The following is a 13944-nucleotide window of genomic DNA, read 5'->3' on the forward strand; positions in this document are numbered from 1 at the left end:
GGGCTGGTGCGCCTTTAGACGGTTCAGCCGGTCTTGCATAGGGGGGGTGAGCGGGCGTGCATTTTTCCCGGGAAAAAAACAGAGAAGTCTATTCTAGGGACTGGAGGGATACAATAGGAGCCTTTTTGGGCTGCTGATGGGGTGTGGTGGCACAATGGATGAGGGAGGACTGGGAGGTGGCTGCTGGCTTTTTGAGGATGATCAGTCGTCATATTCACTTTGACAAACAGGCACTGCATCTGCATCTTGCTGTGATGATTTACTGTAGCCAGTGGCATTTATGACTGCATAAGAAAACCCCAACTAGTGCAACATTCATGTAAACATGGTTCATAATCAATTATGTTTTCACAGCACACACACAACACAACCTCCTCCCCTGTGGTCTTGTCTGGAGCTTGATTGGTCATGGTGGGATGGATATCACAGAGAGAGAAGGGAGGAGGAGGTAATAACACAATGCAAGCAACAATCATGGAGAGAAAATACAACTAACAACAGAACAGCAGGATGACCGAGAGTGTACGTGTGAGGAGAAAATGTGACTCGGGCTAATGGTTTGACTGTTAATCAGAATGAGCAGCAGGAGCTGAGAGCACGTTGAGGCATGTCTCAGGAATGTTAGAGGCAGGAGCTTAGGGTTAACATGACACCAGAGAGACTACAGCTGGAGAGGAACACACACACACAACACACACAACACACACACACACACACACACACACACACACACACACACACACACACACACACACACACACACACACACACACACACACACAGAAACACAGAGAGAAGCATGGACACACACTAGAAAAACATTCAGCCCTGTGTCTCTCTCGTGAAATTCTCACAGAACGAAACAGACTTTAAAAATCTCAAGTAACTCTAATCTATAAGGCTGCAGCATAAGATCACACAAGGGCTCACACAAAAACCTACGCATTCTTTCTATCCCACTCTTCCCCTTTGTCAAAGACCACACATTTGTATCTGAGTTTTCCACATCTGAGAAATCCACCTTCACAGACTTCGTCAGAGTGCTGATTACCATGAAAAAAAGACTGTCAAATTAGGCTCCTGTAGTGGGCTTTAACTGAAAGCCTGCCCCCTTCCTCTCTTTCTTTTCCAGATGACTAGAGGACCGGGTGTTTGGCAGTGAGGAAGGACGGAAGGGGGGACCAGGGGGGGGGATAGAAAGGGGGGGGAGTGTGGGAAATCTCTCTCAGGCGAGTCCCCCAACCTCTCAAAGAGTTTTCTGACCCAAGTCTGTTCCGTATAGGACAGAATTTACATACCAATACATGAATCCCATAAACGCACTGAATGTAACTCATGCATAGGCCCCAGAACAGCGACAGACAACTGGGGCTGGAGCCTCAAGAACATCATCATCGGGGGAGATGTTTTTGTGCGTGAGGAAGAAAACACATGTGCTGATGCAGGCTGTAAACAGCGAGCGCTAATGTATTGTCAGTATCTTAAGTCTCTAGAGCAAAAGAGGCTTAAGGAAGCAGATATTTCACCATGGCTCTGTTTCTTTCACAGTGTATGTGATCTCACACTTTCATTACCACCGCTGTAACAATGACAAGTGATACAACTACTGGGCCCCTCGAGTGAAAAAAAAAATGTCATTAGTGGAAGAAAGATCTGGTTCATGCTAGACGTGGTTGCCTTTGGTACAAATAGTTTAGCGTGACACCTACATCCTCTAAACCAACTGGCTATGCAGTCCGCCAAAAACCCAGAGACAGCAGACAGAAGAGTTTTCCTCGTGTTACTAATTGATTAGACTCTGCAGGTGTACGGGGTTACTTCAGCAAGGTATTGAATTACTGCATGGGTAAGACGAGGGGTGCTAAGCTGCCCACACATTCCCCGCAGCCTCTGCAACCTTCATTCTATAATACCCACCCCTTCCCACCCTCCTTCTCCACCTCTCCTCCCTATGCACAGCTTGAGCTTTGCTGTGGATTGCGGAGGAGTCTTAAATGCAGAAGGAAAAAAACTGTCTCAGCATGTCAGTGTGGCCATCTGGACCAGAGCTGATATTCACAAGACAAGTAGGCACCAACTTGTTAAAGAAAAAAAAAAAAAAAATCCACCGAGAGGGAAAAAAAGGAAAAGCCGCTCAAAAAGTGAGTTGTACATCCACGGTGGACTCACTAAAATCACATCTAAAATGACATGTAAGTGCCCGTACAAGTGAACTGTCACTCCTATTCTTACCTTTCTCATTATTCATGCACATGTACAAATAAACAAACAAACAAGCTGTGTATGAGCACTTAGTCTACTATGTGTCTAGGGCTGAATGTGTAATCCAGACCAAGCTGAGGTGGGATTATGCACAGAACCTTTGACCGGCTTCTCTTCGGAATCAGAAAAGATTAGCAAGTGTGTCAGCCCATCTGATACACACACACACACATTAAGTCACTGGTCAAAAACACTGTGCCATATTTCAGTGATACCCAGATTAGATACCTTCTGTGCTCCATAGTCAGTATCAATGCTACTAGAATCCCTTCCTGACCGTGATTCTCAGAAACAAATAAATATCCTCCTTAAAAATGTCATGTTGTAATAATACAGACGTAGCCAACACATGGTAAACACGGATTATATGATGATGGTAATCCTATTTTTAGCTTACCTGGTTATATTGTGTATGATCTTTATATTGGTGCATGTGCAGTAGTTTTAAGCGTAGCACAAAGTCTGCAGAGTTACTGCTGCCTCTTCAAGTTAATCTATAGTAGTTGGAATTCATGGCAGTCCATGTGGGTAAACAGCAAAGACTTAGCTTAAGCAGCAGTTTCTTCTGGAAATACTAAGTGGGCAAACATTCTGTGAGGTTTGAGGTTTGGTATGCCAGAGAGATTCTTGTGTGTCTGATATGAGCCCTGAGTGAAAGAGATTCTTTGGAGATGTCCTCTGAGCAGGTGGGGGTATGTTCCTTACCGTGTGGCAAACATCGCTCGGAGAGAGGAGAAGGTGGCAGCGTCCTCCTTCAGGGCTTTGAGCTCATTCCTCAGTTTCATCATGGTCTCGGTCACCATGGCCTTTTCGTTCTCATACTTGCTCTTCAGATTGGTCAGAGCAACTTCAGCTGTCTGTGGGTGGACAAGAGGAACAAAAGGGTCAGAGCAGCTGGAAGACGTCGGGGGTGTGTTTCCTGTCCCAGGATGTCTACCTCTGTTAATATGGACCATGTGACCTATTTTTCCATCACATGTAAGTCATTAAGGTAGCCAAGCTACTATTATTAGTTGCTATTTTTTTTAAAAAATCATAGGTGTGTGGTTTATGAGGGACTTTCATGTTTTCTAATGATCACTGAATAAGCACACACATACTTTAAAGGGCTATCAGAGCAACTGCATACACACCCTGTCTCTGGGTTATGGTTCTTTGTGCTTTGGAGGCTGTTCTTCAAGCCTAAATACACAGATAGTCTGGGCAGCTGACACCATCAGGCTCCTGTCTCCACCAGTGTTTGCTACGGATCTTGCCTGCTCTGCACTACATTTGCTGCAACAGCTGAATGGACCTGAAATAGCTGAGACTTTTGTCTCCTGTTTCTGTCTTTCAAGAAAAACTGACAAATGTTTGGTGGGGATACCAAGTTAGTTAAAAGATATTTTGACTGTTTAAAAGACAAAAACAGAATAACCGACCTGCTTGTTGGCCTTGAGGACAGTCCTCAGGGTTGCAATCTGTTCCCTCTTGGTGCTGAGCAGGGATTTTAATTTGAGGATCTCCTCCATGCAGGCTTCCTTGTCCTTGTCAGCCACAGTGCCAAGCTCCAAAGAGGCCACCCTCTGGCGCGACAGCTCAGTGGTGCGGTCCACAGCCAGCTGCAGGTGCTTGATCTGATCTCTGATGATGGCCACCAGGTTGTAGATGTTCATAGGCTCACGGCGGTGGTCAGACACAGGAGAAGGCAGGGAGGAGACTGGTGATGGGGTTCCATCGCTTAGGTCGGTCTTACCAGGCTCGGGGAAGAGGCCCTTGGTGAGCAGGATGGGTGAGCGGCGGCCACGGCCCTCTGGACTGCTCCGACCACCCTTACCTTCCTTGTAGAAGTCGAGCATGACACGGTTGGGCGTCTCGTTGTTGCACATGCAGACGTGGTTGTAGAGGGTGGCCAGTTCTTCACTGAAGGTGACTAGCTCATCCTGTGCCACACTCAGGCTACCCTGGGACTCGCCTGCCACATCACTCAACTGGGAGTTTTTAAGCAGAGTTTAAGCAGAGTTTTTAACAACACCAAATCAACCATTTGGCAGAATGTCAATCTCAAGAGCAACATCTCACCTTGCGCAGCTCCTTCTCCAGCTTAGCGTTCTCTTCTCTCTCTGCCTGACTTGTCTTCTGCAAAGTTGCCAGCTTCTCTCCCAGTGTTGTGACATCGTTCTCCAGACGGGTGCGCTCCTCTTCGTAACGTGACTGACAGGCCTGGTATTCCGTTTTCAGAGTCTTCAGCTCCTCCTTTAGTTCTCCCGCCTCAGACACAGCAACCTAGCAAGACCAGATAAATTGTGGAGTATAATATAAATTGTAAGAAATATGAATTATTCTCACTTCATGTAGATCATGCAGATTACCTGTCAATTTAAAGCTTAATCTTACACTTTTTTTGCTGTCCATTCCTAACAGCCAGAAGACAATTACCTTGTACTTGCACTCCAGGATCTCAGGTCCGTTGATGTCCACCTCGTAGTAGTCTCCATCTTCGTGGCTATCGCGTTCTTTCTCGTTGTCCAAGGCAGACTGGCGCTCCTTGCTGGCCTGGAGCTTGCGGATGGCGTTGAGATTCTCTGTGAGGCGGTTGACCTTCTCCTGATGCTCTGACAGCGCACCGTTAGCCTGCTCTAGCTGTTTCTGGGAGTCCTGCAGGGTGGACAGCAGGTTGACCTTCTCACGCTCCATCTGAGGAGAGATGAGGACAAGCAAAGAGCAATGACATGTGAGGTCTTCATACTTCGTCAGTGATAAAAGTACAGTACTCTCTGCTTGGCTTATTGCGCACATGTAATTTCACGTTTTATTTTATTGGTAATTTGATAATGTGAAGAATTCTTGCTTCAAACTTAACCGATCATATTAAATCAGTGGATTATCTGTCATGCGGTAACTCTACCCACTATCAGGCTTCTGCCGCCAAGGTATGTGAGGCTCATTGCCCAGTAGCCCATCATCAGAGTCAGGATGACCTTGACAATGTGCTGGACTCAGTTCAGCTCAGTGCTGGCAGAGACACTGGGTGGGTCGTCTTACAAACATGCACACAGTTGTGCTGCGATAAGCACTGAGCTATTTCTGAAGCTGATCTGTAAATAATATAAAAGTACCATGGTCATGCTCATCTGCATACATTTTTTATTAGAGCAGAATATATAATGATGATGATTACTTTCAAAAAGAGATGGCACGGTTAATCAACATAGCTTGTCATGTTGAACAGCTGGCTACTCTTGCATTCATTCATATCATATCACTGCCTAGGATTAAAAGGGCGATATCCAAGGAGGAGAGGTCTGGGAGTGATCACTGAGGACCATATCATTGGAATGAAATAAGGCAGGGGAGCAAAAGAGTATGGCTGAATGAGTTAAGGAAGCTTTCTGTTTCCTATGCTCTGATTCCTGCCAGGAATCTGTGGAATGACTTGGCAGGAGGCTTCAGCAGACAGTGCGACATGCTGCTGGCTCATATCAAACACAGGGCTCTGTCACAGTCAGCCAGCTTCACCACGACAATGGTGAGGTTGAGAACCAGAACAGTGTCTATAGCAGGGGGCGGCACTGAGGTAACTTCGAGTTCACACATTAATCCAGCAGCCATGTTTATGTTTGATGAAGGAGAAGGAAAAAAAAATTCCTTAATCCCTTAGTCCCCTAAACAATCATTACCCACAGGTTCCTAGTACTTTCTGGTAACCATGGTGCCCAGTGAGGCATAGCCCTGGACTCATGGGGTGATGAGCAAGCAGATGGCAGGTACTCCGGTGCCACCACCCGCTGTCTCGCAGCCCAGCCGAGCCTGTAGGGTGTGTATGTCTCCCTGGATTAACTTTGCTATAAGGGGATTTAGATCCCTGCAGCGGCCTGAATCAGGATCTAGCCCAGAAAGTCCACTGACTCACTCACTCCTTCAGACACACCTTCAATTTACTCAAATACATAGTGCTGCTGCAATCTATTCCCATATCAAAGAAAATCTAGAGGAATACTTGTGGCGCTTTATTTCTTTTGACTCTCATTAGCCTGCTATTGATTCTCTCTTTACTGAATAAAACTTGAGTGAACACAAATACTGCTGAAACAAGTCATTTATGTCAAAATCAATGCAAGCAATTTGCTCCTCAGTTTATCAGTTGTATCTTGTCTGTAGACTGGATGATTATTGCTTACTGAAACTGCATCGCACCGTTAATTGACAAACAATGTTTTTTACAGTTTTTCTTGCTGATTAAGAACAAACCTGTATCAGCTGCTGTTTGAGCTTCTGGATCTCTGAGATGTTAAGTTCGCTCAGCAGGTCGTCCACGAGGCTGGGTGCAGGATGGAACAGCTCTTCCTTCTTGGGAGTGGAGATGCGGTTGTCGTCAGTGATGGCGTTGGCCAGTTTGGTGAAACCATTCTCATAACCGTGGAGGGCCTCGTCGTTGTTAGGTTCTGTGGCGGCATCGTCGCTGAACTTGAGACCATCCAGAGAGATGCTAAGCGGGCTGAGGGGAAAATGAGGGAACAGTGTGTCAGTTCATGTTCATTACAGAGGGTGCTGAAGCTGGTGAACACCTTGTTTGTGTTCTGTTTACCTGTGGTACAGAGTGTCCCCAATGCTCATGTAGTGGGAAAGCTCTTTCCTCAGGGAAGCTTTCAGCTCACGCTCAGTCTTGATGGTCTCCAGGGCCTCCCCCAGCTGACGCTCAGCGATCTCTTTCAGGCGGATAGCGTCCTCCAGCTGGCTGTTCAGGAACTGAGTGTCCTCTTCCAGACGACGGATCTCATGCTTCAAACCCTCAAACTCCACCTGGGTAGAGGAGAAGGTAACACTTTAATGAGTTCTGGAGTCACAACGAGATAAATAAAATTACATGCAGCTCCTATGAAAATAAGCCATCAGGCTGGTTCATGTATGGCAAACAAGTTGGATCAAAAAGAACAACATTATTCACGACAATGTTAATCAAGAACATATCCATTTAATTTCCCTTCTAATTAGTTTTAAGCTGATTTGATTGGAGAATCCTTTTTATATTGGATGTCTAAGGAGGCTTTTATGTGTGTTTCTTGATAAATAAAGAATACATAATCCAAAATGACAAGGTTACCGGTATATGGAGAGAATTACCAGCTCAAGTGTAAAAGCCAGCATCACATGGAAATATCCTACTTGGAAATTCAGCTCTTTTATTTTTGCAGATGTGCAAAGTGGATCCCCCCATCCCCCTTTCAGATCATTTGAATAAGCCCAGGAAGTGTTAGGATGTCTGGTGTGAGGAATGGTAGCTGTTACAGTCTGTCAAACGCTTCCACAATCAGACGGCAACCCTGTTTCCAGGCACTGGAAAAAAACAAAAGCAGCTGCTTATCTCTTTACTGTATCAGAGGATGTTTTTATTATCGTAATTAAATCTGAATATTAAAGAGCTCACGCTTCTTGTGGCAGTCTAATCAGTACAAGAATGAGACATGCTGAGAGCTGGTGTGAGGGAGGTGGAGGGCCTGCAGGGCGAATAAGATGCAGTGAGATAGTACAGTAAATACGTGTTTAAATAAATACTTGGACGAGATGCCTGAAGCTGCCAGTTTAATTAAGCCTCACTGAAGAGGCTGCATGATGATGACCAGCAGTCTGGGTAAATTTACCAAGTGGGGGGGTGTTCTGTATTCATTCTTCGACCCATCCCTCCTCATTTTTAGACTGTAACCCCACTGTTCTCACCGTTTACATGATTCAAACTTTGCACATGGAGAGCAGCAGCACTGCTCTGTCCTCACCTGGCTCTGTTTGAGCACGGAGACCTGCTTCTGCATCGAGATGTTCTCCTCCTCCAGCTCGGTGTAGTCCTGCAGCAGACGAGCCTCCCGGAACTTGTACTCCTTGATGTCATCCCGCAGCTGATTCCTCTGGAGCTCCACCATCTGGCTGTTCTGCAGGGCCCAACGAGGTAGACAGAGGGAGAGGAGGAAGAGCTGTCAGTGACCACTATTTCAATCTCGTTTGACCGAGCGTGGGAGAGAGACGCCGGTTGATTGGATATTCTTGCTTTACTGTAACTGTTTATGTCACATTTGCTCTTTAGCATTCTAAATCTTGCTAGATAAGAACGGCTCCCATCTGGCCAAACCCTCCATGTGTGTGTGTGTGTGTGTGTGTGTTTGGGTTTGGTGTGTGAGCCTGTTCATGTTTGAGAGGGTTGGTGCCAGGTGTCTCTCCGGGCAGTCGGCCACAAGTGTGCTTGACTGTCAGCTCTCATGGCACCAAAGAGACTGAAGTCTAATCATCTCTCTCGTGGTGGTTTTCAATGGCTGGGAAGCTCTGTACCAGTCTAATTTTCTTAGGAGGAGATAGATTAGGTCTGATTCTCTGCACAGGAAGATACAAGGACTAATCAGCACAAATGAGCTGATATGCACTAATATTATGAGTGTGTGGCGGTGAAGCAATATGCTAAAACAGGTAATGCATGTCATGTTAATATTGTGTTCGCTTGGCAGTTATTACAAGCTAGCACTGGTGTTTGTAATGTACTGCTGTAATGTTGCTGCTCAGGAAATGAAGGCATCATTAATTATATAAAAGCGAGAGCGGTAAGAGACATGCCCTTCCCCCGCTTGTAGATAGTGACACAAACTGAAAGCCAGAAGGATCCGATCAGCTCTACTGAGCCACCTGTGTCCTCGCTCCCTGATCTATTGCCCTGTTTAACCCTCCATCCTTTTCTTCTGAGGTTTGGCACTGACCTCCCACCCACCCCCTGCTTGCTGGCTCATCCCAAAACATTACGGTCCCACAGGACATCTGGGTGGGGGACATCTTAGCCAGTGGTTCTCAGAGAAATAATAGATAAAAGCACTGAAGTAAGGGGATACTCTGGGGGGATGGAGTGTGGGCCTCTCACTCTTTTTCAACTGAAGAAACGAACATACGTGTGTGTAATGTGAGAAAGAGGTGGGAAAGCATGTGAAACAGATATGTGTATTCAGCAGTGTCTGAACTGACCTTGAATGTTCATGTGTGCAAGTGAGCATGTAACTCTTAGAGTGTGTGTGTGTGTGTGTACGGGTGTAGGTTGAGCTCTGTAGTGTCACTGTCTGAATTAATCTGATGGCAAAGCTTCAATCTAAACACTCACACACACCTAGGGTTGTTATCTCCTGAACAGGTGCAGAATATGTGTCTATTTTCATGTGTGAGGCAAAAAGAGAATAATGTCTCTGTCTCTGAATCTGCAGTATGTATGTATGCATTGCATGTGTGTGTGTTTGTGGCTATGTATGTGTGTGTGTGATGCGTGTCCTTCTCTGAGAAGAGCTGGCAGAGATAACCTAATACCAGAGGGACAATTAGCCTTCCAATCCCTTGCCAGGTGGCCCCTTCCTCTCATGCTGTCACCACATGGCCGCATCACAATCCCTGCTCTCCGATCATTTCACCGACCACAGGAAGTCAATCCTGAGAGGCTTTCGCTTTGCAGATCTTCTCATGTCTTGTGCTCAGGCCATGAGACAGAATACACATCAGAAAAATCTTCCAATAACTAGAAGGCCAGTTGTTTGATCCATTTACCTGTAATGGGCTCAGACGCCATTAAAGTAAAATTTCCTAATCACACATTATTCATAATTGAGCACATTTTTACAAAGTGATCCAGATTTAGTGATAAAGAAAAATAATTCACTCGCCAAACATCTAAAGTGACTCTAGAGACTATAACGCAGCAAATCTGTTTTTGTTACTTTCCCTGTAATTGGAATTCACTCCCTAATTTTAGCTCACTGAGAGAGGAATGCACTGACAAATACTAAATACAAATACTTGCTAAATCCCCATGTACACGCTCCTCATTTGCTCTGTGTAATAATTAATCACTGTGTGCAGAGCTGACTTGAGGCTGACGTTTGAAGGTGCATTAATATTCACCAGGGTTTTGCGCATGTCTAATGAGCGTGGGTGTTGGCTGTGCGAAAGCCCTGATGTTGGTGCATTACTGAATAATGCATGAGCTTATAATACAGATCAGTCCCACAACTAAGCCTTTATACAGTGGTCCTCATACAGCGGTTCTCTGACAGAGAACTGAATTAAAGCAAAAGTGAAAATAGAGCTGGAATCAGTAAAAAAAAAAAAACATTAACAGATTCAGTTACTACAGTTATACAGCACAGCACATACACAATTATTTCGTTTTGAACATTATCTCGTGACTAGAGTAATCTCTTGTTTTTAACTCTACAAAGCTCTGCCAGCTGGTTGTTCAGGTCTCTTCCTGGTCAGGGTCATATGGCTCAGCTGGAGGGTCTTTGCTGTTTGGTCCCGATGAATACGGGCCACCTCTGAAACTGATTAAGATCCTCCTCCAATCTGATTACAATGCATTGCATGGTTTTTGACCTTTCCCCTTGTTTCCACATCCTCTGCCACACTGAACCCCCTCAGAGACAGGAGGGTGGGGTTACACTGCCCCGCTGCCTGACAGAGGTTGTAGTGGCCATGTGTGCTCCTGCTAAAAGTGTGAACAACATTTAATCAGACATGGGACACATGCTTCTCCTGGGAATGTGTATGTGTGTGTGTGGCTGGTTAGATACAGCGGTGTGATATTTTGAAGGCCGTCTGAGGTGCCACTAGGCCTTTCATGGCCACAGGCCTGTGTGTGGTTAGTGATTACCCCCTGCCTGTTGTCACTGCAGGTGGCGTCTGGACAGCTGCTTGAACACACCCACACACACCAAACACACGGACAAATGTGTCACTTCCACGCAAAGTGGGTGGCAGTAAAAACACCAGGTTGCACTGCCATACCATAAACTTGCAGGAGAGGCATGATTCATTAGGTGATTAAAAGCATAGAGAGGACTACTGCATGCATGTGTACAAACCTGGTAAAGAATATGAATAGTCTTCTGTTCTAATTATGTCTCTCTTGGTCATACAGTGGTGTAAAAATGTCACAACAGCACATTTTTATGGGTCAAAGCTTCTTCCAACTGCATGAACTCTCACTTTCAACTCTAAAGCTTTCTATTCACCAGTAAAAAGCTTTTGACAGCACAGTGGGGCTGAGCCTGCTTAAGTCTCACCAAAGCTCTGAGTAATTTCTCAATGTATTTGAGCTGCTATAACCTCCACTTCTATGGGAAAGAGCTGCATCACTTAGTAAGTCACTGTGGCAAAGTTTCAGGCTTAACACAAGTATAGATTAGGGATGTTTTAATGCTTTGTTAAAGGCTCTGTTGCTTGATAACTCCAAAGAATCCAGCTTGCGTTTCTGCAAAATCCATATTTACTGGCCTCTTACTCCCTGGTTTGGTTTCCTAGAAATCTGGGAGTCTGCTACCCAGACTCCCAGATGGCACAAGACTGTATTATTGATATAATAGCACAGACAGGCTCAGTATAAATATATATCTTCCATCCTCTTTCCATCTTTCTCTCTTAGACTCTCACTCCAATGACCTCCATTTTGCTCTCCATCCTGCTCACTTTTCACTTCAGTAAAATGCACATGTACTAGATTTTTTTTTTCTTCTCCAAATTACCATCCCTGCAAAATAGAGACGGGCTCCCAAATGGCATGACACCAAGTGCACATCAGCTCAATACTGTTTTTTTTTTTCCTTTTACCCCCTCTCAGCTTCTCTGCCTAATATCACTGACCTCCATTTTGCCATTTCACCAACACTACAACTGCTGCATTTTTCCATCCCCCACCGCCCCTCTCTCCTCCGAGTGTGTCAGTGTGCTTTTAGTTGCCATGTATCAGTCACAGTTGAATTCCTTCTTCACAGTGCTTTAGTTCCACCATATCTACCTATCAGGTAAAAAGAAGTGGACAGGGACGGCCTTGCTCACTTATGCTTGTATATCTCTAGTGATACAGAGAGTACTTCTGGATTTCAGTGAGTTGACAACATAAAAAAAAAGCAAATACTGCAGCACGTCAAGGTCACGTCAACCCATGTTAAATCTAACTCTACAAAGTCAAACCCATCCGAGGATTAGCTTCAGGAGAAACAGATGCAGTTACAGTTCAACCCCCCCGTTCCTAGTATGGCTTTAGACAGAGCAAAGGAATAATGAAGCTCAGGGGCCTATTGCTAATGTCAGAGCCAAGAAAGTGGGTGAGAGCAGATCTGCTTTTATCTTCCTCTTCTCTACAAGTAACTGTGATTCTATTGAGCCACCCCATTAGGGACAGAAAACACTGTCAAGGTCACACTTTTCAATGAGACAATTAAAAAACAAAAAGTGAAAAGAGCCTTGTGACTGTGTGGCTTTGTATGCTACGTTGCCCAGTGGTCTACAGCTGAAAAAGCCCACAGGGTGAAAGTGTGCCTGCATGCACTTAACAGTGAATTAGTGATTCTGAGGTCACTTTGATGGAGGCAGAGAAACATACACGAGACCATGTTTAAAACCATTAGCTGAAGTCAGTGTGCAGTCCTGTTTGTGTGTGTGTTCTTGATTTATTAGGATTCATTGATCCAACATGGAAAACCTCTTTGGTGCAGTGAGCCAGGGGCTTAAATCAAGAATCACACATTTTCAGAGGTTTCTCAAAACTGACAATACCAGGCAAAACATTATTAAGTATAAATGGAAAATCTTCTAAATGTATTTCGGAGACTCACTCTCTTAAGGGCTAAATTTAGCCATGAATCTCAGACACGCAGCTCATGAGACAGCCAGCTGAAGAGGGAGCAAGTCTAGGTGATGTTGGGTGCTGGGAGCAGATAACCCAGATAACATCTGGACGGTTTAGAGAAGGTTGTAGGTCATTTGTGTCAGCAGCAGTAGCAATGCCTGGTGTAAATATGAAAACTGAAGTAGCACGTGTTTGTGGAAAAGCTTTTCACATCTCATCTCTTTCTCTATTCTCTTGAGACCACATTTTCAACCTTTTCTCTGTTTGTCTTTCCACACTGTCCCCTTCCCCCCAACTATCACAGGACACAAGGTGATCTGTCTTGGCCTTAATGTCACAAGAAATAATAAGGTACTCGATATCTACACCCCAGAGCCCTGTAGGAGTCCTGTTACATTAGCCTCACGTCAGATGATAATAAGAGAGAACAAAGAGCAACCCCCTCTTGGATCCCTTCACCACTCCACTCTAACCTTTCAATAATCAAGGTAAAGCTTCAGCGCTGCCCTGACACCTGAAATTCTGCCCTCACGTCCATCTGCTCTACTGTTCTGCCACTGAAAAACTGCAGTCAAGCACACTAATTTCTTCTGATTGCAATAATTCTCTGCCTTCTTCTAACCTTTTAAACTCATCCTGTCAATACAGATGCCTTCTCCCTCTCAATCCCCCATTTCTCTGTCAGGTGTTAAATGCAGCCAGTTGAAGCAGCTCTCAAATTAAGCTTCCGGCCACTGTGTCAATGGGGAGTAAAAACCAATCGTGTTTAACATGTGAATGGCTTTCACATTATGGTGATTGACAAAAACCACAACACCATAATTTATGTGCCTGTGAGGATAAAACAGTCTCAGCAAGTGATTTATTTCAGGATGATCCTTAAATGTGGGGGGGGGGGGGGCAGGCAACACCTCCTGCAGCATCCTGAATGATGTGGAAGGTAGAAAGGAAGTACTGCAAGCAATCACGCGCTGACGCGGAGATGGAAGCACATCATATTTTCTATGAGAGTGACTAGCAAGACTGAAGTACGCTGATAATACTTCTCAGCGTTTCTA

General features: G+C 45.1%; 1 protein-coding gene across 4 annotated transcripts in view; it reads right to left on the bottom strand.

The window, feature by feature from the left end:
- Positions 1 to 13944, bottom strand: part of LOC121188043 (protein bicaudal D homolog 2-like) — a 43580-nt gene that overhangs the window by 8270 nt on the left and 21366 nt on the right. For all 4 annotated transcript variants that reach the window (XM_041047593.1, XM_041047583.1, XM_041047573.1 and 1 more), the window contains exons 3-9: positions 8016 to 8168; positions 6830 to 7044; positions 6493 to 6739; positions 4681 to 4938; positions 4324 to 4527; positions 3684 to 4232; positions 2968 to 3119 (exon numbers count right to left, since the gene is read on the bottom strand). In XM_041047593.1, coding sequence (XP_040903527.1) covers positions 2968 to 3119; positions 3684 to 4232; positions 4324 to 4527; positions 4681 to 4938; positions 6493 to 6739; positions 6830 to 7044; positions 8016 to 8168 — 1778 coding nt within the window. The remainder of the gene's footprint in view (positions 1 to 2967; positions 3120 to 3683; positions 4233 to 4323; positions 4528 to 4680; positions 4939 to 6492; positions 6740 to 6829; positions 7045 to 8015; positions 8169 to 13944) is intronic.

Source organism: Toxotes jaculatrix, chromosome 2 (assembly GCF_017976425.1).
Source record: "Toxotes jaculatrix isolate fToxJac2 chromosome 2, fToxJac2.pri, whole genome shotgun sequence".
Taxonomy (NCBI): Eukaryota; Metazoa; Chordata; class Actinopteri; family Toxotidae; genus Toxotes; species Toxotes jaculatrix.